Source organism: Misgurnus anguillicaudatus, chromosome 12, assembly GCF_027580225.2.
Source record: "Misgurnus anguillicaudatus chromosome 12, ASM2758022v2, whole genome shotgun sequence".
Classification (NCBI taxonomy): Eukaryota; Metazoa; Chordata; class Actinopteri; order Cypriniformes; family Cobitidae; genus Misgurnus; species Misgurnus anguillicaudatus.
Genome location: NC_073348.2, coordinates 10,238,786 through 10,266,775, shown reverse-complemented (window position 1 = coordinate 10,266,775; position 27,990 = coordinate 10,238,786). Strand labels below are relative to the sequence as shown.

The following is a 27,990-nucleotide window of genomic DNA, read 5'->3' as shown; positions in this document are numbered from 1 at the left end:
TTCAGCTCTTTTGAATGTCACAATAACTCAATAGACTGAATAGCAGTTTCTTAATATTACCGTTTCTTGGTCACAAAGTGTAGTTTTAAGATTAGTTCAGTCAAGAATATATATGTATAATATTAAAATCTGCAGTCGATTAGTAGAGATAGCGTCTATTTGAACCTTTGCTTAGAAAGATTCGGTACGTGACAACCAGACGCATTAGCGGACGTCAGTGTTTGCTCACCCCGCTGATTACTGCTCTATCTGGGCTACATCCCTGACAGGGATTCCCTGGCTCTGATGTAGGCCTATCGGTGTTCAAAAATTAAATTAAACCCGGAGTATTTGGTGTCATGAAACTATTACATGTTTTCACTATTACATGTGAAACTATTATTCATGTTTAGGTCTTTTGTTTTGTTATTGTTTTGGCGCGAGGTAAAAGTTAATAAAACTATATTTATATTATTGCGTTTCCATTTAATCTTAACGCAGTACGAGCATTTGCTTTATTAATGGACTTTATTTTTCTCAGTACCACATAAACAGATTAATTAAGTGTTTTATATTTTAACCAGTTTTTATAAGTCAGAGAGATGCGCGAGTGATATCAGTGATGATCTCTCACAATGTGTTTTAATAGTCACATCACACTAAAATAAATGAACAAGTGTCCATGTAAGTATACCTTAACTGCTTCCAAGCGGTGTTTTTGCGTCCTCTTAACTGGATCGCTCCTGAGTTTTCATTGCTTTATTCCACGTTTATGTTAGTCCACACGATGTGACATTACAGTATATTAAGTTTATTCCTGTCAAAGATCAGCGCTCTTGGATGTAGAGATAATTACTTCCGATTGGAATTCACAGATTGATTTACGAACTAGGGAACATTTTTGACACACAAAATTTTTTTGAAAACAGCACGTGTGTCTGTGTGTGTGACCAGTCAAAGATGAGTGTATGACACTAATACTAAAATGACCAGTAGGTGGCGGAATGATACAAACGGTCCGTCTAATAACGGTGAAGCGGTTACTTTTATGTTATCAGTAGAATATCGCACGTCTGGGAAGAGCTCTTAGCCAATTAGATTTGAGAACCAGAAAGAACTATTGTATAATAATGTTTATACCACGAGTCTGTTGAATGCTGTATTCTGATTGGCTAAGAAATGTTCTGTGGGTATGCATTAATTTCTGATAACCGCACACCTAACTTGTCAAATGTCTTAAAAATAGGCACCAGAGCAATGTTTGTGGTAACCATGGTATAAGAGGATTAATTGACTCCGGTCCTTTGAATTATTCGAAAATAATGCACACCCTTGGGTGTGTATTATTTTCTTATAATTCAATGGCCCGTCATCAATTATTCCTTACATATTTCATGGTATTACTGTAAATTCTCTTTGTATGTAACACTTCTGTTCTTATATAAGTTTATCTTCTTCATAGGGATCTTTTAAATGTAATCTGCAAAGGCATGTCTGGTTTAATAAGACACCAACAGAGAGTCATTGACTGACAGTCACTGTTGAGTCTCTTACACTATGATGAACAACATTATATGAAGATAATTCTCATCAACTTTTATAAGAATTTACATCATAAAAACACACACAAGTTGAATCTTATTGGTTTAAAGATTTTCTTACTTTAATATCTTCAGTTTACAGTTTGTATTCTTCAGTCCATCAGAGAGAAGCTTCACTCCTGAATCCTGCAGTTTATTTCCACTCAGGTTCAGTTCTGTCAGACTTGAGGAGTTTGAGATGAGAACTGAACTCAATGATGAACAACTTTTCTCTGTCAGATTACAGTGTATCAGACTAAGAGAGAAATAACAAGATAACAGTGTGTTAAACTACAACTTTTACTGTCACTCACAGTCAGATATAAAGCAAACAAGTGTAAATGAATGTAGAATAAGAATCAGTTGTGTGTGAATTAAGATGAGAAACATCAGATCAGTTCAGTCAGATGAATACAAGATGACTTTTAAAATCATGCAGTCAAACAAAGTCATTCAGTGTGAAATCAGACAGAATTAAAGAAACATGTTTCTCTTCAGACTCTCATTATCTTCACACTTTGTGTTATTTGAGATCTAAAACTAAAGTCTACTAGACATTTCGTGCAGATTGAAATATTAAAGTTAATATCCGGCCAAATAACATTTTCCCCTACACACCTGATGACATCATCATCACAAACATGTTACAAATGTTACATGTAGCATGATGTGTTTTGTCTGTAACATGAAGCACTTCAGGTCACGATCTTCCTTTAATATCAACAAAAAGTCAATAGAGTTTAATAATCCTTGTGGAAATGATGAATTATAGATTTAATTTCTATAAGAAGTTTAACATTGTCAAATGATTCTCACAATGCAAATAATATTGAACCTTACACAACTTAAATGTTCATATCTGTCATTTTACCCATGATCCAATTTTTTTTCAAACGTAGAGGCCATTTAATATTTTTATATTTTGAATCATTAAGACTTCATATCTACTTATAAGACCAGTGATCATAATTCTTGATACATCACACTTTATTACATGACACTCTGTAATGTTTGATTCTGATTGGCCCATTGTGACATTTAAAGATATTTCATTCTGAGATACAACTGAAATTAAAAGCACACCCTCATCCAGGTACTGTGAGTCATCTTGACAGGTGTTTTTTATAAAGATTCAAATATAAAATATTAATAACATATCTGAGGTTTATTTTATTTTTAAACTGAACAACACTGATTCATAACTGACTGAATCTGTGTCTGTCTTCACTCCTGAACACTAAATATACAAACACATTAAACTACACAAACTATCACCAACATAACAACAACAACACACTGTTTATCATCTAACATACAAACTATCTTCATAAACTCATCTCTATTATTTAGTTTAAAGATTAAATGACTCACTCAGCTTTTCTGGATGCTTTGATCACTGGCAGCAGCCTCTGAAGACATTCATCTGATTCATCATATTTCTCCAGTATAAACTCATCCAGCTTCTGATCTGAGTTCAGTAACACAAACACCACAGCCGACCACTGAGAGGGAGAGAGTTTGACTCCAGAGAGACGACACCAGTAATCTCCACTGTTCAGATATGTTTGTACCTCATTCACTAGAGATTGATCATTCAGTTCATTCAGACAGTGAAACAGATTGATGGATTTCTCTGGAGATTGATTCTCTCTGATCTTCATCTTAATGTACTCAACTATTTCCTGTCTGCTGTCAGATCTTCTTCCTGTCTGTGTCAGTAGATCTCGTAAGATCATCTGATTGGACTCCAGTGAGAGACCCAGAAGGAATCGGAGGTAAAGGTCCAGGTGTCCGTTCTCACTCTGTAAGGCTTTGTCCACTTCACTCTTCAGTAAATCACTCATAGTTGATCCTGATGTTTCTGGAGAAAATGAAAGAAACTGAAATAAAGCAGCGAGAAACTCCTGAATGCTCAGATGCACAAAGCTGTAGACCTTCCCCAGGTTCAGTCCAAACTCCTCTCTGAAGATCTGAGTACAAACTCCTGAGTACACTGAAGCTTCTCTGACATCAATGTCACACTCTCTCAGATCCTCCTCATAGAAGATCAGATTCCCTTTCTCCAGCTGTTGAAAAGCCAGTTTTCCCAGTGACAGAAGACTCTTTCTAACCTGTTGAAGATCTACCTCACATTTCCCATCATACTTCTGACTCTTCAGTTTGGTCTGAAAGATCAGGAAGTGTGTGAACATTTGAGTGAGAGTCTTGGGGATCTCTGCTTGACTCTCTGATTCACTCAACATTCTCTCTAGAACAGTGGCTGTAATCCAACAGAAGACTGGGATGTGACACATGATGTACAAACTCCTGGATGATTTGATGTGTTTGATGATTCTGTTGGACAAACTCTCATCATTTATTCTCTTGATGAAATACTCGTCCTTCTGAGGATCATTGAATCCTCGTACATCTGTGATCTGGTGGACACAGTCAGGAGGAATCTGATTGGCTGCTGCTGGTCGTGATGTTATCCAGATCAGAGCAGAAGGAAGCAGATTCCCCTTGATGAGGTTTGTCAACAGCACATCCACTGAAGCTTTTTCTCTTACATCAAACAAACTCTGATTGTTTGAGAAATCTAGAGGAAGTCGACACTCATCCAGACCATCAAAGATAAACACAACTTTATAGACATCAAAGTCTCTTGATCTCAGTTCTTTTGTATCTATGAAGAACTGATGAAGAAGATCCATCAGACTGATATTTCTGTTCTTCATCAGATTCAGTTCTCTGAATGGAAGTGGAAATATGAAGTGAAGATCCTGATTTGCTTTTCCTTCACTCCAGTCCAGAATGAACTTCTGTACAGAGACGGTTTTTCCAATTCCAGCAACTCCTTTAGTCAGCACAGTTCTGATGTGTTTGTCTTGTCCAGGTAAAGCTTTAAAGATGTCATTACATTTGATTGGTGTTTCTTGTGTCTCTGATCTTCTGGATGTTGTCTCAATCTGTCTCACCTCATGTTCATTATTGAGTTCTTCACTCCCTCCCTCTGTGATGTACAGCTCTGTGTAGATCTCATTCACAAGTCTTGAGTTTCCTTGACTTGATATTCCTTCATTTATTCTCTGGAATTTCTCCTTTAGTCTGGATTTGTGTTTTTTCACACACAAAGGTAAAAGTTCTGTTGTGTAAATGAAGAGAAATGGATGTGAATGCATGAAATATATCAAATAAAAGTAAATGAAGGTAATGTACAGGAATGAGTTCATGACTCTCTTACTGGTCTGTAGTTTATCAGCGAGGTTTGTCTGGTTCATCTTCTTCAGGACGTGCAGTGTGATCTTCAGAAGCTCCTCTCTGACTCTGATCTGATCTTCATCCTCCTCCTCCTCTCTCTCAGAGCATGCTGGGTAATCTGAGCTCAGTAGATTCTTGAAGATCTTCAGCTCTTTCTTCATCAGAGAGATGATTTTGTCTTCAAGATCCTGTAATCGTTGTTCAAATAGAGTTTTATTTAAGTCTTTATCTCAGTCTTGTTCTAATGTAGATCTTTATATTATGTGTTATAATCAAGATTTAACACATTGTATTATAGACATAGTTAGTCTAGATATAGTAATAGTTCACTTAAACCTCTCACTACACACAACAACAGAAGTGTTTAGAGAGGACCGCAAATTTCTTCTCCAGAACTTTAGACAAGAAAGACATGAAATAAATAAAAAATGTCTAAAGTCAGCTGGGTCACGACTGCGCTTCTTCAGAACTGAACTAATGTGTGTTTAAAGCAGTACAGAAGAGTGACGATACTCAATGTAAGATGTAAAGGAGAGAAATTTCATTCATGTCAGTGATTTGTTTGAGTTTATTCACCAAAAAGACTCGTTCAGATTTGTTCACTCATTTGTTCAAAAATTTCTTTATATTACATAAATACACCAGTAGGTGTCAAACATGAGTATCTTATATTATAATTTAATAAATTAATTAATGAATAAACTCATTAGGCTTTGTTAAAATGTTTTAAAAAATAAATCTACTAAGCAATTTACTCACAAATGATCACAAAGCAGATTAAATGTGATTATTTAAATATAATGTATATAATATATATATAATATAATACAGCACTGCACTGTCCATGATGTTTGTGTTACTGCAGCAGTTTATATGGATTCATTTTCACCTCTTACACAAACACACAAACAATCCTACCTGAAAAACTGAATCCATCTGCTTCCCTTTGAAGGACTTTGATTCATCTGTTGTGTTACTGGAATTTAATAATATATTATATATTTACATTTAAAGAAATTCACACATGTAATACACAACAGTTAACACATAGATATGTGTTGTGTATTTGTCCTCACCTCACATCTGCACCAGAGTCTCCTGAACTGAACTCAGGTGGATTATTCATTGAATTATCACTCTTCATAGACACACAGCTGGATTCAGCAGATTCTCTATCAATCAAACTAAAACCCAACAACAATTATACTCAAAATCAACTAAATGAAAAGTAAAAAAAAAAAAACACACAAGTCTCTTTTTCTTTTGCGTTTATAACACAGTAACCATGTTATTTTAACTCATTCCCCACCAGTCTTTTTTTAAGTTGCCCGCAAGCATTTTTTGTGATTTTCACAAAAGTTTCACAAAATGCCTTCCAGGAAATTTTTCTTCTAAAAATATATAAACATACAAATACATCAAATGAAAGAATAGACCCTCTGCTTTCAAACAAACAATAAACAAACAAACAAACAAGATGGGAAAAAACATATCATCTGTATTTTTCTCTGCTTATAAACTCTTAAATATGGGTATTTTTCTTTATCAATAATTTTTGTTTTACCAAAAGCTGAAATAATTGCATTTTTGTAAAGTAATTTTTCTAGAGATTAGATTCAGAAGAAAAAAATTAGTAGTAACTTTTTGCTTCAGTTTTTTATAAATTGGGTAAGTGCCCCATCTAGTGGATGATTGCTGTATTACAGATAAACATTAAAATTAATCAGGAACACTTTTTTATGTAAATGTTTTCTCTTAATTGATGAGATAACTCGTCATTGGTGAGGAAAGAGTTAATACAGCTGAAATATAAAAAAGCTCTCTCTATATATAGAAATGACTGTGAGGATTAATGCTTTCGTCTTGTTGTTCATTCACTTCTGTTAAATATAAAACAAATTCTCTCACCTGTTCATTGTGTTTGTTTCTCCAGAGAGACTCTTTCTCTTTCTGAAGCTCATGATAGACGTTCAGTTGTTTATACCTGTAAATAAACTGAACACAACACACACGCAAACACACACACAGTCAGGTATACATGGTTTGCGGGGACAATTCCATAGACGTAATGGTTTTTACTGTACAAACTGTATGTTCTATTCCCCTAACCTCAACTTCACAAAAACCTCATGTACCTGTAAACCATATACCCCCCAGACTCAGAGCCTGCAGCCACAGTCCCCCACCCAGAGACCCGCATTCTCAGACCCCTCGTTTTTCGAGACAGCGCCCCCTATCAAATTGGATTGGATAAACATTTGAAGAAACGTAAGTATCGTCAATTTTATAAAGAATCATACTCATTCGAATAATTTTTTATTCAAACTACTTAAGCTCATCGATACACCAACATATGAATAGTACATTTAATATTTGTAAAGATAGTTTGTAACAAAATTTGAGCCGTTAATGTAAGTTTTTTCACCTTTTTCCCCAAAAAATATTTATAGCTAAATAATATAGCTAGCTAACGTTAGCTTTTAACCTTGGATTTTTGTAGACAAGCCATTGTAAAAATTTGATTAAAATTAGTTGACATTAAAGTAGACCAATTAAATACATTAAGGGGCTGTTTTACGTACAGGAATTAGACTAGTCCTAGACTAAAATAAATATAAAAGCTGCCCAAACTGAAAACAACTTGCACTGACATGTCTTAAAATACATCAGTTGCCATTGTTTTGCCTCAAATTGTACACAAGTAATGTTTTTACTAAGGCATGTTTGATCAAACTAGTTATATTTTCTAATTAAACTAAGGCCTAGTCCTGGCTTAAACTAATCCCTGTTCGTGAAACCACCCCAAAGTGTGTTAATATGAAAGAATGTCATCATTAATTATTTAATCAGATTGACTGTTTGACCGTTATTTTTGTAGTTTTCTTTTTCCTGAGATAGACAAACATGTTTGTCAATTGGATTGTTTCTGTTATTGTCATATATGTTTTTATATTAATTAATTCAATGATGTATTTATTGGTCTATGTGAAATGCAGGCATTATCCTGACAGGAAGCTGAGGAGGTGTTCCTCCGTGGCCCTTCTTATTACTCTAGGTATGCTTGTAATTTGCATTTGCAAAACAAATTTTATTTATGACACAATATTTTTTGACAATGGCATTCATCTTTTATTTTAGTGAAGGACGAGGAATTTGACAGAGCAGTTTCACCTACCAGGAAGTAATTATTTTACCTTATGCATTTACATTATTTTACATTTATTCATTTACCGGCACTTTTTCCAAAGTGACTTATAAATGAGGAGTTATTTTTAATGCAATTGAAGATGAAAAGTCACTAACACAATTCTTTCTTCCTTTTTTCTTTGCTTTCTCCTGTTCAAAGCAAGATGATGATTTAGGTGATTGTTCAACAATGTACAGAATTGTTTATTATTGGTGTTTTGTCTGTTCTTATTTAAGTTTTGCTTCACATTCAAAATATCAAAAAACAGGTTTTGTAATGTTAGCATGATATAATGTTAATAAGACTATTATAGGTTGAACTGAAAGTTGGAATTTGAAAAAAAACATTGTAGCCAGGGCCATGCACATACCTTTTGAGGGGCATGTGCTGAAACTGAAAATAAATAACATAATAATCGCTTTAAAAGCTTTATATTTATTTACTGTTAATGATTAAAAAATTTACTGTTAATGAATGAAAAATTAAATTTTATGATGGCTTGGCTTTAGACAGTGCAAAGTAGATCTGGCCTTCTAAGTTGTCTTTAACAATTTACCTCCTGGGTGGTTGTCTGAACTGCTCTTGAGTACTCCCTCTTATTTAATTGTGTAATATATTAATTTTCATTTTTTTTCTTCTGCTTTGCATACATAAAGTTGAAAAATACTATTTAACTATTCTGTTTGGTTTTATGAGCTAATTTTGATTATTTTTTAACATGTTTATGTATGTCATTGATAAGAGGGGGAAATAGGAGATTAAAGATCAAAATAGGAGATTATACTATAGCCATACCATTAGCATCTGTCTAGTGCCTACCTGGCAAAAACTGTGCGGAACACCAGGGACCTTGGTCTTTTGAAGGTGCACTAAGCACAGCGGTTGTTCACTCTCATGCACTACACTTTCCTTAAAATAAGCCAGCAATGAAAATGTATAAAAAATTTGGTCTAGTCATTCAGGGCTAACTTTTTTGTTATTATAAGCACTGTAGCCCCTGACAGAAAATGTTAGGAGCAAGCAGAAAATTTTGAGCACATCTTATGTTAATGTAGGCTAGAAGTTCTATCCAGCACATCTCTGCCATGTCTAATTTTAAACCCGCGCGGCCGCGTCTTCTCGGGGTTTTGAGTGAGATGTGTTGACTTTACCCAGGCTGCGTAGACCCATCGGTTAAACGATTAAGACGCGTCATGCAAATATGCGGTAAAAACCCGATCCTCCTTCACATGGGTGAACAAGTTTTGCATTGTGTCAAAAACTTGGTCCCCCCCAATTGGCCATTCGGCCAATCTCATATGGATAATCCGGCCCTGCTCAAATTTATAAAACATGCGCCGTTATAGACATACTAGTGTTTCTTTCGCAATAAGACAGAATTGTACTCAAACAACAAGATATTTATTTACCGTTACAAGACGTTCAGCTGCTCTGCTGTGGAAGCTCGCTGCACTCAGGGGGCGGAGTTAAGAGGTTTGACTGACAGGTTAAGCACATCCAAAAATATTTTGTCACAAGTTTTTTTAATACCTTTTATTTGATAAATATATTTGTAAAACAGACAGAACGACGTAAAGGGTTACCAATAGCATTGATTTAAGCATTGATGAAAAAATCTAATATAACGGCTCCAAAAAAAGGGCACTTCGGAGTGTAAGGACAAAAATGGCATGTGTTCTGCACAGGTTGAGCCCTATCTGTGCACGTGCCTGATTGTAGCAATATAATATCACAATTTTCTTTCAATTACACCCACGCTCAAAACATAACTACTGGGTAATTTGTTAGTCAGAGAACACAATGAGTTTTTTGGCACATGCATTAAGCAGGGAAGGCAAGTATTTATTTGGATAACTTTAAATAAAACGAGACCGTAATATTGCATCCTATTGTTTTTAATGGCATTTGGATAAGGTCTTTGGATAATATACGATCTTCCAAACAGCAGGGGGCGCTGTCTCGAAGGGGTCGGAGGGGTCCGAGAATGCTGGACTCTAGCTGCAGGCTCAGAGTCTGAATTTCTTATTCAAATGATTAATCTACCAGGCTACCAGGGCAGCACTGATTTGCAACATTTACAGTACATTAAAAACATAGGATAGATGAAAACATTAGCGGATCCACCAATGCAAACAAAGTTTAGAACAAACAACAAGAAAACAAAGAACAGAAATCAAACATGGTGACAAAAACACTTCACAGCTTTCTGTTCTTGGAAGAAGTGAAAATAAATAAAGAAAAGACGATGGTGTGTGTGCAAATGCTGTCTATTGCCTTTGTGTTATTGTTTATAGACGGGTTGCCGGTTTACAAACATTACAGGGTGCACACGCATCCAGGAGGCAGAAAGCCTGATCGGTGAGCTGGTCCGCTACTGCAACAACCTTAATTATTGAAGCGTTCTTTATTGTTTGTATATAAATAAAACTTGATTTTAGTTGGATCTGTTTTTCTGTCTTTATTTTTGCAGTGTTACTGTGATACATGTATGAATTATAATGTTAGACTAGTAACGTAATAGTCGCATCTACTGGTATGTTAACATCAGGCACCCAGCACTGGCTCTGCTGGTGCTATTACCCATGCAACAACTCCTTGGCATTTTGACTTACAGACACCGCTACTAGCCTACAACACAAGGCACATCTCTTCTTTCTGCCTCTCGGTTGTGCGCGCAACCAGTTAATGACGTTGCCGAGCAACCCATCTATAGTGTATGCTGAGTCCCAATTCGCCTTCTTATACTACGACCTAAAAGTATGTACTGTTTTTGTGAGGAAAACGTGCATACTTTAGAGTGTGTAGCAAAAGAGTATGCACGTTCTGGGACATACTTCGATGATGTCATGCAACGTGAACGAAAACGTGGTTGCCTAGTTACGTACACCACAAGTCCACGACTGTTAACAATATTTCATTCATTCTTATAACTTATGTCAAATATAATTTTATTTATTATTCCCATCTTTTTATTCATCGTTTTTTTCACAATACATTTTACAATGTGTTGTACCAAGTTGAGGACGTGGAGCAAAGTGTCATTAGAACCAAACGCAGGTCGTTTGGGAGGCGGGTGGTTCTAACGTTCATGTCAATGTGTGTAACGAAAGCTACTTATTTTAAAATCAAAATATTAAAAGTTTATAGTATAACTATTGTTTAACGTATTTTATACTTAATTTTATACTTATGTATATAACTCAAAAATACCCAGATGAAAATTATGCTTTTACTATAGTAAATGTGTAGTAACCATGTTTCTTCGTTGGACTAATAAAGTTAACATTTGTACAGCCACAGTATTACTACAAATACACAAGAGGGTCAGTGTGGTTAAGCTCCTCCCTCCCGCACCAATGGGTTGTGCAATATTAGCCGTTAAATTTTTAATGACAAATTGTGTATTAGGACTAAAAGCATGTCTATCTATCTCTCTCTCTCTCTCATTCATTTGCTCTCTCTCGCGCACACACACACATGGTGCGCATGGATACGCTCCTGATGAAGGCAAGAATGCGCATCGGTCGTGCGCGTTGGGTGCGCGAGACCCCACCTCGCGTGGAGGTGTGCACGGCATTTTTTGTAACTTTCCACGCGGCTCCGCATCCGAAAACGTCCGAACTCGAGGCGATCCCGTCCGAGCAGGCACTCCTGCGACGCAAGCCTCCGCGGATCGCGCGCGCGTCTCACCAAACGGACGAGGCGTTTATAGTTGACGCGCTTGCTGTTGCACTATTTTTTGAACCACCAGGGGGTGACGCGAGCAATAAAGTAAAAAACAAACACAAAGAAGAGGATAGAAGAAGTCGTCCGCTGGAACAAGCCTGGTGCTTTTAACATCAGAGTTTGATATATATAAATATGAGAACATTAATAAAACAACAATCTTTTAAATATGTCTTTATTAAACATTATCATTTCATTAAAGGCACACCATGGAACTTTTTGGCCACTAGGGGGTGCTAGACATGTATTTTTCACGCCTAGCCCCCCTTGAGGCCACAAGCGCCGCAGCACTGTCGCAAAGAAAAGGAACTGGCCAACCTTAAAACTAAACTAAAAACTAAACATTTAAAACACTAAACGATCAACACTTTGACACAACAGGGAGAAACGCAGTCATGTTACAACTTTCTGATGAGGAACTCGTCGTGGCAGAAGCCATTTCTCAATCTGAAGGTTGCAGCCTCCGGATGTCGTATTTCTAAGCTGCATACGTCATCAAGACTGTCTTATTTCAGAATATTAACAATTATAAAGTTGACTATTATATTTAGTTAATCGTAAATTGTTGCAGTATGCTTATGACTTGCAAATGTAATGCTCAGTTTACCTTAATAAACCAGGCTTGATGACTGCAGCCTTCCATTTGAGAAACGACCAGAAGTATTTCCTTGCTTTTTTCGAAACAAATATTGTTGCACCGTCTCTGTCTCGCCCTCGCCACCAGGATTTTCCGCAATGGCGCTCGTTTTTCTTCTCTTTTGTGTGAAAATTGTCGCTCCAAATCCAATAAACCGATGTGTTTAGGCAAAGAGATTAGGTCTGCCGCTTTGTAATACGTCACACGAGTGACAGCGGAACGCAGCAAATGAGGAAGAGAGAAACGCTCCGATCTGATTGGTGAATGAATAGGGTTTGGTTTTACACTGTGTGAGTTTGAGCAAGTTTGACTGACTGCTATAGCATCCTGGATTGTAATGTAAATACCATAGACACAGTAAAAGAAAGGTAAATACGTGAACACAGCATCTGAATACAGGGAACTATATGCAAGATAATCACCGTCATTTATAAAGAAGATCGCATTTATGTATGAATCAAGATCGTGAGTTTATATAAAAAATTGCCTTAAAGGGGAATCGAACCCGGGTCGCCCGTGTCACAAATACGTAAAACTAACACGGTCCCACAAAGTCATATACTAGAAATTGCTCTCTACACTTCTTAAGTAGCCTCCAGCAAAATTCACGTTACAAACAAATTGTGTGGAGGAAGTGACGTATGCCGTAAAGCAGTCGAATTTTGTAGTTTTTTTTGTGCTCTGGTTACTACCAGAAACCCTTAGTTTTAAAATACGAGTAAAAGTGATATAGACCCCGTCAGGCTATGATAGACATGTCATTCAACCTATTTAAAGTCGATGTACTATCACAAGGGTCTTGAAAATTTATTATGAAGGTTGAAAAATTACATGGTGTCGCTTTAACGTTTTTACTAAACAAACAGTACAGACATCTTAAGGTTTGTATTTTATTCCTCGTCCAGTGGTTCATTCAATAAAAATATAAACTAACCCAGACAGCACGTTCAGTCTTACCGACGTCGGCAATTGGAGGGCACCAGCGGCAAAGTGTCGGTTGGGGTTTTTCCCCTGCACACAGAATAAAAGTAGGTGGGTAAACGATCGGCGCGATGAGTCTGCAGCCGGAGATCGGCAGAGGAACCGCGAGCAACCTTTATGCCGACCGCGCCTCTTTTTTTCTTCACTAGATCTACGCAGTTGTTGGTCCACATCAAGCCGGCAGTGTAAGCGCGAAGGTATGTTGATTAAATATGATTGTGGAAATGTTTTCGATAAACGGATGACAGAAATTGGCGTCGGAGGCAACGTTACATGTTTTTAAACTTGGTTTGTTGTTATAACTGTTGACTTGGGGTGCGTTTACCAAAAACATAGTTGCTAAACTGGTGTGTTAGCAACTAGTTGGTTGGCAAATGAAAATAAGCAAAATTGTTTTTGGAAACGCACCCCAGGTTAGTTATTATTAATATGTTCGCGTATTAAATATTTTTCAGTGAGTTGTTTTAGACAGTATTTTTGACGTGAGGGGATCGTTCGGTAAACAGTTAGGTAAACGGTAATAAATTGACGGACTGTCTTTTGTCTACACAAAAATGACATCTGTCATTTTATAATATGGACCCCTTACACTCTAAATGCATTTTTAATGATTTTGTCTAAGTGACATGCTTAAAATTAAAGGCAGCTCTTGTTGTGCGTTTTTATGGTAACGTTAAAAGTAGACCTGTCAATCAAAGAGCTAGTTTAGTACAAGTGCACAGCCACTGTAGACAGTCAGACAAAGTGGTTATTAAGTAATAAAGTGATAGGAAGTAAGTGTTTTTGGACACACACCTATTCATAAAATAGAGCCTTTATTTAACCTTTGTAATTTAGGCAAAATAAAATGTCTTTTCTGTTTTTTTCACTCAGGTAAATACGATGAAGGCATGGCTTGGTGGCCTCCAGAACCTTTTACAGCCCACGTGATCAAATAGCTTGCGCGCGCATTTCGGCCACGGAAGTGTTGTTGTTCCCCAGTGGTTCTCTAACCTGTTAGCAACTCAGAAAGTTTATTAAAACGGTTTCCCAGCATCAAAATGTCTGGTTGTTGCGTTTGGTTGCACTAATATAATATACTAATATACGTATATATGTATCTGGCCACTTTATATTTGGCCATCTGCTAATGTCTTCTATCCACTCCACTATAGTACACGGATCTGGTAGATGTGTTGAAAAAGTTGATAAGTCAACTTTTTAAAATAACTTTGTCTGTGTTACTTCACTGCTGATTCTTACCATACTTCCGTTGCCAAACTGCGTGCACCTACGTTGCCACATCATCATTGTGTACAAAGAGTAAAAGGGTCTATAAAGACTCATACAAAATACTCCAAAGTTTTTTCAAGAGGACATCACCCAACCCATCTAAAGGATGAAAACAATACTCTTGTTGAATACTACATGAGACAAGTGAGAGTGGGGGGCTATGTTGTTCTGATGTTACTCATTGTACTTTCTATGTTCGATGTGATCAATATGAAAACTAATCTTTGTAAAAACTTTTCATTTACAGACCATCCTGACTTAGATCACCATCACCACCATCATCCCCTGCATCGTGCCCTTCATCAGACACCCAAAATGCACCACAAACATCACAGGCGAAAAAGAAGAAAACGCACAACAAACCTTCCAAAAAACCCTCCTCCCCCTTCCCTCCTACCTATGGCTGGAAACAACATAACAGTTGGCAAGTTGAATTAACTATTTTGACCTTAAAGGCTTATTTTTTTATCTTATTCACTGTATCCCCATAGTTAGATAAGTGCATACATACTCCTTTCATCTCTGTGCGTGCCGTAACTCTGTCTGATGCACCCACCGCTAGCTTAGCTTTGCACAATGACTTGAAGTAAATGGCTCCAGCTAGCATGCTGCTCCCAATAAGTGACAAAATAATGCCAACTTTTTCCTATTTATATGTTGTGATTTGTATAGTCACAACATGTACAAATAACAAGGTCATGTGAGACACAGCCATCTATTAATCATATACATACAGGGAACTATATTCTCAGAAGGCAAAGCCCGGCTACTTGGGTGCAGTGATTTGCTAGCAGCACCTGAGAAACCCCCGGTGAGGAGCAGAGAGTTCGGTCAGAGTTGTGCAGTTACTCCCCCCAAGTAGCAAGTGCTTCACCTTCTGAGAATATAGTTCCCAGTATGTATACTGTTAAAAGATGGCTGTGTCATGACCTTGTTGTTTGTACACGGTGTGACTAAACAAATCACAACACATAAATAGGAAAATGTTGCTGTTATTTTGTCACTTATTGGGAGCAGCATGCTAGCTGGAGCCATTTACTTCAAGTCTTTATGCTCAGATAGGCTAGCGGTGGGTGCGTCAGACAGAGTTACGGCACGCACAGAGATGAAGGGGTGTGTATGGACTTATCTAACTCTGGGGGTTACTGTGAATGAGCTAAAATCCCAAAAAGTCAGCGTGTTCCTTTAAGTTTCCATATGTCCATTAGAAAATTAAAGGGATAGTTCACCCAAAAATGAAAAATAATGTCATTAAGGACTCACCCTCATGTCGTTCCAAACTTGTAAGACCTCCGATGTTTTATGTTTAGTCCGAGAGCTTTCCGACCCTACATTGAAAATCCATGCACGGTGTGCTGTCCATGTCCAGAAAGATAATGGAAAGCATAATCAGGGTTGCCATTTGGCATCAGTGGGTCAGTTGGGATGTGTTGAAGCATCCAAAATACATCTTGGTCCAAAAATGACAAATTTATTCAGCATTCTCTTCCATGTCTATTGTGTAGCGCATGTGTCTGACTAAAGTCTTGTGACGCAGATGGCGTGTTATCCTCAGATATGTTTGTGAATTTTTTTCACATTTACAGCATTCGTCTCCCTCAGACTGTAAACGAAGCTCGGGCGCACAAAAAAAAGCGGGGACGCACCTAATAACACATCAGCCACGTTGTACGTCAGCTGCGTCACTGCAGTCATGTGACTTTAGTCTCGTGCGCGTTCAAAACAGAACCGGAAGAGAAGACAATGCTGAATGATGTCGTAATTTTGTTATTTTTTGACCAAGATGTGTTTTCGATGCTTCGGCACGTTTTGGCTGGCCCACTGATGTCAGGTGGCTACTTTGATGATGTTTTTTTATTACCTCTCTGTTCCTGGACAGTATACTGTGCATAGATTTTCAATGGAGGGTCAGAAAGCTTTCAGACTAAATCTAAAATATCTTAAACTGTGTTTCGAAGATGAACGGAGGTCTTACCCTCATGTCGTTCCAAACTCGTGAGTCATTAATTACATTATTTTCATTTTTGGGTGAACTCTCCCTTTAATTACATGCTCATACTTTAATTATGCCTGATAAGAATTTGTAATATTTGTGTTTAAACATTTTTCGAATTTTAATCCTTGTTTTTAAATGGCCATGACAGTGACAAAAAGGAAGCAGCCTTCTCTAGCCCACCCAAGTTTCCATCAAAGGAGCAAGCCTAGTAAGACATTTTATGTGTATAATGCTGCACTTCTCATACAGCGAATATCAGATGTAGATATCTAAGGTGCAAATCTTATGGTTGATGTGCCTTTTTGATCATCTTTCTGTTGTAACCTTTTTTAATCTTCTTGAAGTGTCAGTAAGAAGAAAGCTGGCTAACCCTCCCACCCCTTGTTTAACTCCTCCAGCCCATCCCACATCATTGTAGAGTGAAGGTAAGTGTACCCTATATAGTAAAATGCATCAGGTCCCTAAATTCAAGCAGACACAATGTACTCCACAGGTCCACAGCACATACCATAGTTTGATGTTCCAGAGATATGATTTTTGAGTTTATATTAGTAGTGTGATCAGTAAACCAAGGTTTTCTGTCTTTCCAAGAGACTGCGGTTAATATTCAGAAAGAGGCGCAGAGAACTGAAGGCTTTCCTGACTGTAAGCCATTTAAAACGCAGACAATGAAAACACTGACACGTGTGTGTGTGTGTAGAAATGTGTGGCAATTACTCAGCCCACTGACATTAGTTTATCTAATTGTGATAAACTTGACTTACTGTTCACTCCAATAATTTCGTTTTTCTGTATTTTCTAGTGACACCGAATAATAACGAAGGCCTGTGTGCTTTGCAGCAGCCTCCACGTCATCCTCTTCCAGGGCTCCGTCAGAGGACTAACAATAGTAAGATATTTTACATGTAATGTATGAATCTGCACTTTTTACTCAGAACATCATACTGAGGTAGTAAAACAATACATTTCAGAATAATTCAATAGCAAATGAATTAGGGCCAGATTTTAAAATCAAGCTGGATCTGGGCCATTTGTGTTTTTTCCATTTAAGTGATTACATCAGTGAATGAGGACCTTCTTCGTACTGAATGTAAGTTTCCGTTAAATATGTGATGCATAGACCCTTTTACAGCCCACGTGATCAAATAGTTTGTGCGCGCATTTCGGCAACGGAAGTGTTGTTGTTCGCCAGTTGTTCTAACGTGTTAGCAACTCAGAAAGTTTATTAAAACGGTTTCCCAGCATCAAAATGTCTTGTTGTTGCGTTTGGTTGTACTAATATAATATACTAATATACGTATATATAAAGAGTTTGGTCCCAAATAAACGCCATTTTTGAAAAAAATGAGTTGCTGCCAGAATCAGTATTATATCAGGTCAATATTAAAAAGTAAATTCTTAATTTTAAGCAAAATCCAATATACGCCGTTTTATTCTGTCATCTTTTCTCCCTTTTTTCCCAAAATGCAATAAACGCCACTCCTCCTTTTCTACAGAATGCCATAAATCCGCTCCACAGTTTGCAGCGCACCATTGCAATGTAAACAAACAATGGTGGCGCGTTGAGTACACGGAATACTAGTTTTCCTCATCTACTTTGTACTTCGTGATCAACAAACAAACAAAAACAAAATAATACTTTAATAGCATTGATAAACCTGTGATGGTTTTCTGTGACGGGAAAGAAACGTAAGCCATCAACATCTAATAATTTACGCAAGAGACACTCGGGAGACGGGTGCTTGTTTGCCCGGGCCGACAACATCAAGTTTCTGTCATGCAAACACATTGACCCCAGCGGATCTTATGAAAAACGTTCCATAATTTTACTCAAAGTCAACGAAAATCGAGCAGGACCAAAACATTTTACAGCTGATCGCTGTGAAACACGTTAAGCGACGACATCAAGTATAACCACATCAATGACAGTGTTCTTAATATCACAAAGTAAGTGTTTTGATTAATTGGTGTATACCACTAGTCAACTAAATGAATAACATGGCAAAGATGAAGGCACATTTATAAAGGCTATTGATTCAATAGATTTATAGCATTTTGAATAAAAACTTGTCATGGATTTATTGCATTTTGTGGAAAAAAGAATCTGTTTTTATAATAAATCTTTGAAAATCAAGTTATGGATTTGAATTTTTTTTTATGTTTTTATAACCTAAAGATGCTATGTGAAAGTTTGTAACAGAAAATAGTGGTTTTCATCTTGTCACTTTCTTGGTATAGAAAACACGTTTTAACAAAATTTGTCAAAATGGATTTATTGGGTTTTGGAACCAAACTCTTCATATGTATCTGGACACTTTATATTTGGCCATCTGCTAATGTCTTCTATCCACTCCACTATAGTACACGGATCTGGTAGATGTGTTGAAAAAGTTGATAAGTCAACTTTTTAAAATAACTTTCTCTGTCTGTGTTACTTCACTGCTGATTCTTGCCATACTTCCGTTGCCAAACTGCTCGTGCATACGTTGCCACGTCACCATTGTGTACAAACAGTAAAAGGGTCTATTGGGTCTTTAAACTTGTGGCTGTAAGCGCACTTGAAAAGTTTGAGAGCAAAAAGCCTACATACTGTTTAGCAGTTTCACAATCTAATTTTATCATTTCATAGTGACAACCGTTAATTGGCAGCAGGAAGATGAATATGAAGGGCTGGGCTCTCCTGAACATAAGCTGTTTAGCATGCAGATCAAGAACACACTGAGACAGGCACACACACACAATACACAGCGCACACACAGCACAGTCCTACATAAAATGGGGAATGACAAAAATGACAGAAAAAGTTTTAGAACCACTGCTGTGGGGTCACTTATTTAGCTCTGTTAGTTGGACCTGGGTGATGCTGTTCTTTGTGTAACGGGACTTTTTCTGTATTTCCTAGTGCCACAAGATGATTGGCAGCAAGACACACCCAGTGATGAAGGGATGTGCTCTCCTTAAATCACAGCCTATTCATCAGGTACTCCTGAGTAAGTCCTACAATGTGTTGAAACAACATGATTTTATTTTTTGCAAAATGCTCTGACTTTTCTGAATTGTCTTTTTAGAAACCATCCACGAAGATATATAGACTTTTGTGCTGTCTTATTTTTTTCTGTTGCTTATTACATTATTACATTTTTTTAGGTGCTGTGTTAAGAAATCCTGCCTACAAAGTTCCACTGAGGCTGATATAAAGATGACTGTGAGAAACTGGCTGCGGCTGTCTGAGCAGAGACAGGAATGGGGGCGGCAAAGGCGGGACAAGCAAGCATCTTAAGTGAAATAATTGATTGGACTGATTCTGGAGTATGACTTATTCTGGAGGGAATTTCTTATTTTTGTTGCAGTTTGCTATGGGACGGTTTCAAGGACAGGGATTAGACTAGTTCTAGACTAAAATAAATGTAAGAGCTGTCCAAACTGAAAACAACTTGCACTGACATATCATAAAATACATCAGTGTCTTTTGTGATGCTTCAAAATGCACACAAGTAATGTTTTTATTAAGACATGTTATTAAAACTAGTTATATTTCAGAATTAAACTAAGGCCTAGTCCCGGTTTAAGATAATCCCTGTCCGGGAAACCACCCCAAAGTGTAATTTGTGGAGTGTTAAAATAAATGAAACTGCCTTTGCAAAAACAAAGTAAAAAAAAATTTCCAGATGCCCTTCTGTTTTGTTATTTCTCCTGGAAAACTCACTGATCCATTTTTTTCTGTTAGACTGACATTTACCAGGTTGTCATATTGTGTATGAAATACACCCTACACATAACAATCACTTACTTTCAATTTAAACTTTTTTTGTCATAAAACCTGGCAACTCAAAAGGAAGCGGCTGCAGACTGCGCAGCCACGGACGGAGTCTTGCATGCAAGTGGGCTAGTTGCCTACTTCTCCACTAGCTCTTGTCAAATTGTTAGGGAAGAAATTTTATGATTAACACAACATAAACTGTTATTGAGGGTTGATTGTTGTTGATACACAATATGAAATGAGTTAGCCTGCAGGGGTCTCCAACATTGTGAGCAAGGGCTACAACAATATGTATAAAACAATCTGGAGGGCTACTTTTTTATTTATTCTACTCAAAACTTTTTTGTTTTACTTACTGATTTTATTTTATTTTACTTTTTGATATGTTTTAGTATTGTTTAATATGTTAACATACGTAAACCAAGCCAAGTTAATATAAAACATATGTATGTAATAAATAAATATTACAATTGAGACTAATAGAATGTGCTGGCACCATGGAGACCCCTGGCCTAAACAAATCAATTATATAACGGTGGGATCCTGACGCCTCGCTCCCTTTAACACTGGAACAGCTGCTTTATAAGCATGCCTTGACGTTTACAGCGATGCAGCCGAAAATCAGCTGTGTTCAATGGGAGAGCGAAGCGGATCGCGCCGCATATAGGTCATAATAATTAGGGCGGGTTTACGTTGGCTCACGGTCGGCGATCATTCTAATGCCACCATCTTCCCGATGTCTTGCCTATTAGCTACCGATCTCCATAAGACATCTCACCGAGGCACTTTATGTCGGGCAAGTACATGCGCCCCAACGTCGGTAAGAGCTAAATTGCTGTCTGGGCTGTGACGTGACGCGCGTTCAGCTTTGCTGAATGCAGGCAGGAGACACATTCAGATGTAAGTGTTTGCTCTCTCTAACGAAACTAAATGATTCAATTACACGAAAATATCAAAACGACGGTGAAACACGGTGTCGCGGTGGGCAAGTGATCTAACCGGTGAGAGGCTGAAGCACCGGTTATCACTGTTTCACCGATTATCGCGGCAAGCCTAGTGGTGTCTGTTATTAAATTTTTGGGAGCGCGAGGCCTGCCATTTCGAGGCGACAACGAACTGCTGAGCTCTGCGCACAACGGGAACTATTTGGGACTCCTTGAATTGATAGCAGAGTTTGACCCCTTTTTAAAGGAGCATCTTGAGAAACATGGCAATAAGGGTAGAGGTAAGCCATCTTACCTGTCATCAACTGTGTGCGAAGAATTTATTTCATTAATGGGTGAAAAAACTAAGCAAGTGATTGCAGATGAAATCAAACATGCTAAATATTTCTCTGTAATCGTTGATTCAACACCAGATTTAGCACATGTAGATCAGCTCACATTTGTTTTTCGTTTTGTTAGTGCAGAGGGCAGAGTAGTGGAAAGATTTCTCGGGTTTGAGCCCATCCACAGCCACACAGGTGTCAGCCTAGCTGAATCTGTGATTGAAATGGTGCGTCGCTTGGGGTTAGACTTGTCAAACTGTCGTGGCCAAAGTTACGATAATGCTAGCAACATGTCTGGCAAATATAGCGGGCTCCAGGCGCACTTGAAAAAACAAAACCCGCTAATTTATTATACACCGTGTGCTGCCCATTCTCTGAACCTCGTAGGTGTTAACTGCGTTGAAAATTGCTGTGAGGAGGTTAACTCTTTTTTTGAACTGCTACAGTCTCTGTATAGATTTTGTAGTGCATCAACACATCGCTGGAATGCAGTTTTCAATAACAGCGAACATAACATAAAATACACTTTTAAATCCCTCAGCACCACCCGATGGAATTGCAGAGCAGACTCCACTAAAGCTCTCAAAGAAAATTACGGGGCAATTAGAGATATATTAGTCAAAATATCTTTAGACTGTGATGAGAAAACACAAACTAAACTCGAAGCTGCTGCATTGGTCGCAAAACTTGATAAACTGGAGACGGTAATAATGACTATGCTGTGGGACCGGGTACTGCATAGATTTAAAGCAACAAGTGACCAACTCCAAAAAAGTGATATGGATTTAGCCACTGCTCTTGGCCTTTTGCGCTCACTGCTTTCATGTTGGCACTCTACGCGAACAGTTTTCAGAGCTCGAAAAATTAGCACGCGCGCTCAGTGTGACACAAAACTACCAGTTTGACACTAAACGTGTGAGAAAAAAAAAGAGATTTGCAGATGAGTCTGCTGATGACAGCACAGTAGATTTTAATGACAGCAGTCAGAAATTTAAAGTTGAAACATATTACATCATCATTGACAGACTTTGTTCATGCCTATCCAAGCGCATAGAAGCCTACACACATGTGTGTGACCTATTTGGGGTTTTATTTGAGAGGGACTGTAATGATTGTGATGTGCGTGTAAGAGCTGCTAAGCTGAGCTCCACTTATCCAACAGATCTGGATAGTTCCTTGGCAGATGAACTTTTTCAGTTTAAGCACTTTGTGCAGCATGAGACTTCACCTGTACAGCTGCTGCAAGCTCTTGACAGACATGGACTTAAGACAACATTTTCGAATGTTTATGTTGCACTAAGACTGTTTTTAACCTTACCTGTGTCTAACTGTGAGGGCGAGAGGTCATTTTCTGTTTTGAAACGGGTTAAAAATGAGCTGAGGACCACAATGGCACAGACACGGCTCTCTGCACTTTCTCTCTTAGCCATTGAACATGAACTTGTTAGTGGCCCTGATTTTGAAGATATTATATATCAGTTTGCACAGTCAAAGTTCAGAAAAAAGCCAGTATAAGATGCCAAATGAAAGCAAACATGCACTTCCTCGTTACTTAGGATTAAAATTGTGTGTTTTTCCAGGTTTTGTAGTATTTATTTTTATCTTTTCTTCTAGAGAGAAATTGTGTCACAGACATTGCACTTTCTATTTTAGCTATTGGAGAAGAACTTGTTAGTGGCCTTGATTTTGAAGATGTTATACACCTGTTTGCACAGTGAAAGTCCAGAAAAAAGCCATTAGACGTGTTTGCCAAATGAAGGCATTTTTAAATTCAAACATGCATTCCTCATTCATTCAGATTATATGGCATTTATTTCTGTCTCGTCTTTTTCAGAGAAATTAACAGATTTCTAAATGTTTATGTAGCACTAACATTTTTAACTGGTTATTTGTGCTGTGATATGTTGTTGTTGTATTTTAAAACAAGTTAAAATGAGCTTAGGATAAAAATGTTTATGAGCAGATAATATTGATACTACATTTTATTTATTTTTTCCTTCAGGTGCCAGCTTTATTAAAATGCTGTAAACTGTTGTGGAGGGATAACTGGCAGATTTTGAATTGTTTGTGTTGGACTTATAACTTGATTGCCTTGTTGAATTCTGGAGACAGGATCACCCTGTCAGGGTGATTTCTGCTTTAAATGAGATGAGGACCAAAATGTTTCTTGATGTGTTGTCTGTGTTCTTCTGTTATAGCTCTATCAATTCAATACATTTCTATTGGGAATAAATGTTGTTAAATAAGCGATGGTTTGAAAGTGGTTGCTTATTTATTCATTTTTGTGAAAATTGAGGATATTTCACTCCCTCTTAATGTAGTGGGTAAATTTTACCAGATTATACAGATGCTGATGTGTTTTGTTTTTCGTAGCATCATGAGTGAATGTCTTTGATAGGGGACATAGTAGTGAATATTAGAGTAATATATTCTGTATATGACCATATTATGGTGATCCTGCGGTCGTGATGATTGGGCCCTTGAATATTGATGCCCAGGGTATAACAAAGTGTTAATCTGGCCCTGATTGTGGGTAGTATTTATAGGGCCCCCTCTGCTCCAACTGACTCGTTGTCAAATATCCTAAATACAATTGGCTCATTAGACAAAAGCAATACAAAATAATTAATAATTTTAGGTGAGTTCAATAGAAATTGGCTTGACCATTGTTCTACTAAGGACGAGGATTAAATTAAAAGTGTAACTTTTGGTCACCAATCCAGAACGAATAATAGTTCGGGGGTAATGTCTGATTGTATGAATGACCATTCCTTTGTAAATTTGTGTATTGTGTATTAGAGTTTCAAAATTACCACCTAAATTTATAAAATTAAGGCAATGTAAAATGTAAAAAAAATTATTTTAGACTACTTTAGAAATGACTTACTTAATATAGCCTATAATGGAATGGTATGTCATTAATCCTTTCAATTGATGATATCTGGGAATTTTTTATTCTGAAGTAATGAATGTGAATGATAAACATGCCCCATATAAAATTCAAAGGGTTAAGTGAAGGACTTTACCATGGTTAAGCTCTGATTTACTGAGCCTGTATAAACTAAGAGATAAAGCATGGGATAAATATCATAACAGTAAACATCCTGATCCCTACGTAATGACTGCAAAACTAGGACTAGAAATGCTACATACAATTATTATAAAAACAGCCTGTCCCAAGAAACTAATAACCCAAGGCAATTTTGGAAAAAGCTAAAGCAGTTCTTAATCGCAACAACAAAAATCTGATTAAACAAATCTGTGTAAATGATGGTTTTATCTCTAAGCCAGAAGAAATATCCCATATTTTTAATGAACATTTCTCAAATATTAGCCAGTCACGACCAACACTGTATTGGAATACACCTTACCAAAATGAAACTCCCTCACATCTTTTTTGTTTTAAAATGATTTCACCACAGGAAGTGCTTAAAGTTATACATAAAATGAAAACCAATACGAGTGCTGGGCCTGACGGAATTGAAGCAAAATTTATAAAATATGCTAACTATATTCTAATGTATCCCTTGGCAGAGCTGTTTAAGGCTCCGTCAGACTGGAATAATTTGCCAGCAGCTCTTCGTTCGATAACGACACTACCTATGTATAAATCTTCATTATACCTCTATTTAACTGCGCCTTGTACTTGCTATTGATGTACCATACTATAAATGTTATTAATATCATTATTCCATGTTTGGTATTCTTATTACAGATGAATTTCTATCTTGTATATGTTTCAGAAGTATATATGTTATGCTAATTTATACCAAATAACTTGTATGAATTATGTAAAATCCTACAAAGGACAGTGACTTAATCTTTATCTAATGTAGAGAAGATTTTGTCACCATTAAAAGGTGAGGATTCAAGGGGAACAGGGTTGGGGACGTGTTAAGCAGGACAATTGTTAATTGTTATTGGGTATGTGTTATTGCTATGTGTTTGTTGTATAATGTGGGATGTATTGTGATGTTGTACCTGTAACAGCTATCCTTGTGCTTTAAGATCACCTCGAAAAAGAGATGGATCATCTGAAGGGGCTATCCTTGAATAAATAAATAAAATAAACAATGCCATATGGGGCATGTCATGTCAAAATAAAGTTATGGTTCAGCTCTTTAAAACGAGGGGCTTACATGCAGATTAACATTCACGACGAGAAATGTCTGCAAACTGGATTGAAGGGATCTCGTGAAATATCCACTCTGATCCACTAACTGAGATCATTCACCAGCATACTAAAAAGGCGCGCCACATGCTCCTTTATAGTCTTAACATAAACAAAAACATATAATTTATTTTCTGGAGTGAGAAATAATGGATAATAAGCAAACTTCAGATGCTGCGGAGAAAAAAACTACCAAGTGCAGGACTTCACTTCACGTGTCTTTCCGCGATATTAACGGTATCTGTGTGAACGAAAACAAAGATTCAAGCAAATCATTGAAAGTGTGAACAAAAAATGAAATGATCCCGGACGCATTTCCTGTGTATTTTCCGTTATGTCTGTGTGAAAAGGTCTATGCTAACCTAAATAGCGATCTGTTCTCACGTCATGTAATGTGTAGGTCACAAACACATAAACGATGGTCCACATTTCAGTGCCTCTCCATATTAAACTGATTAAATATAAATTAATTTACTCTTACTCTGCAGTACATTAACAGTGCTGATCCTGGATGTTGACATCTGTGATGGTGATGACTGTAACCGAGACTTCCATATTTATTTTAAAATCTTTTATATATCCCTCCATGCCAAATTAAAGTCTCACTTGAAGGCTCCTTGACAAGAGGTGGTCTTTCTGTGTCCAAAATTTATTCTCACTTACAGCTGTTATTTTAAGTCAATGTGTGGGAAACACTGCACCCACTTTTTAAGACCACTCACTTTTTCTCTAATTTAACGCATTTGTCTGTTCACTTGTCAGTGCGCTGTCAGTCAAATCCATTACATTTGAGGAATTCCCTAATGCATTAAACTCTGTTCTGTGTTTTAGCTGTGATGATAAAGTAAAATTTATGCAATGTTGGGGCATGGAGGCCTCAGGTCCTGACTTTGCTTAGGGCCCCCAAAATGATAAACCCGCCCCTGCTTATTCACACTTTCACATTTGCGGCTGATGTGATTAATGAAATGTTAGCTGGCCATCAAAGCTTTTTGCAATTATTTCAAATGCATCTGATCACTGTGAACTTTGCAAAACGCAAAATTAGTGTCACTGCCAATACTTTTGGCCACATCTGTACAGCAGAAATTTGAGAGTAAAACAATTACAGTACATGACATATTTAATAATGATTAATGAATTCAATAACAAAACTATAAATCAAACAGTAAATGAATAACTCACTGTAGTTTGTGTAGTTTACAGTGTGGATCCTTCAGTAGATCAGAGATCAGCTTCACTCCTGAATCTCCTGGATTATTAAACTTCAGATTGAGTTCAGTCAGGTGTGATGGGTTTGATCTCAGAGCTGAAGCCAAAGCAACAAAACCTTCATCTCCAATACTGCAGGACTCCAGACTGAAGAGAGAAGAAAAACTCCTGACACTTACAGTAAATGAAGTCATGAATTATAATTATATGTGTGAGACTATGATCAGAACATATACAGTAAAAGAAAGAGAAACAGAGAGAGAGAAAGAGAGAGAGAGAGTGAAAGCAAAAGATCAATGGATTTTCAACATTCATTCATCTGTTTAACAAATAAATATTGGTGGTGTTGGATTTGTTAGATTTTGACAGCAGAGTGAAAATAAGAGTGTGTGTGTTTATTTTGATGAGATGATATGAGTGAGTGTGTCACATAAGTTTACTGAATATTATAAATATTTATAAATGTTTTTTTATATTTGAGTGTCTTTTGTCTCCATCATACAAATTAAGACAAATTAATTGAAATTCTCTTTTGTTTTTCGTGTGTGTGTGTGTGTGTGTGTGTGTGTGTGTGTGTTGAGTTTCTTACATTATGATGAACAACATTATATGAAGATGATTCTCATCAACTTTCATAAGTATTTACATGATACAAACACACACAAGTTGAATCTTGTTGGTTTAAGGATTTTCTTACTGTAATATCTTCAGTTTACAGTTTGTATTCTTCAGTCCATCAGAGAGAAGCTTCACTCCTGAATCCTGCAGTTTATTGTGACTCAGGTTCAGTTCTGTCAGACTTGAGGAGTTTGAGATGAGAACTGAACTCAATGATGAACAACTTTTCTCTGTCAGATTACAGCACCTCAGACTGAGAGAGAAATAACAAGATAACAGTGTGTTAAACTCCAACTTTTACTATCACTCACAGTCAGATATAAAGAAAACAAGTGTAAATGAATGTAGAATGAGAATATAATCA

The 27,990-nt window shown here is 37.1% G+C and overlaps 1 protein-coding gene and 1 long non-coding RNA gene across 17 annotated transcripts in view; one reads left to right on the top strand and one right to left on the bottom strand.

Annotated features, from left to right (window-relative positions):
- LOC129445802 (NLR family CARD domain-containing protein 3) overlaps window positions 1–27,990 on the bottom strand; it is a 114,234-nt gene that overhangs the window by 42,009 nt on the left and 44,235 nt on the right. For 7 of the 14 annotated variants that reach the window (XM_073873905.1, XM_073873908.1, XM_073873907.1 and 4 more), the window contains 2 exons: window positions 27,706–27,879; window positions 1,642–1,815 (listed from right to left, as the gene is read on the bottom strand). In XM_073873905.1, coding sequence (XP_073730006.1) covers window positions 1,642–1,815; window positions 27,706–27,879 — 348 coding nt within the window. Of the gene's footprint in view, window positions 1–1,641; window positions 1,816–2,930; window positions 4,684–4,782; window positions 4,988–5,717; window positions 5,776–5,875; window positions 5,984–6,707; window positions 6,795–26,981; window positions 27,156–27,705; window positions 27,880–27,990 lie in introns of all 14 variants that reach the window. The other 7 variants (XM_073873911.1, XM_073873916.1, XM_073873915.1 and 4 more) reach the window with 5 other exon arrangements.
- LOC129433803 (uncharacterized) lies at window positions 13,279–20,271 on the top strand. Of its 3 annotated transcripts, none has more exons than XR_012372459.1 (9): window positions 13,279–13,527; window positions 14,204–14,746; window positions 14,850–15,026; window positions 16,747–16,806; window positions 16,943–17,023; window positions 17,190–17,243; window positions 17,401–17,487; window positions 19,501–19,578; window positions 19,746–20,271. It is a non-coding gene; the product is annotated as an uncharacterized lncRNA (long non-coding RNA). The 3 variants fall into 3 exon arrangements; XR_012372458.1 differs by having other exon boundaries at window positions 19,501–19,588; XR_012372460.1 differs by lacking the exon at window positions 17,190–17,243 and having other exon boundaries at window positions 19,501–19,588.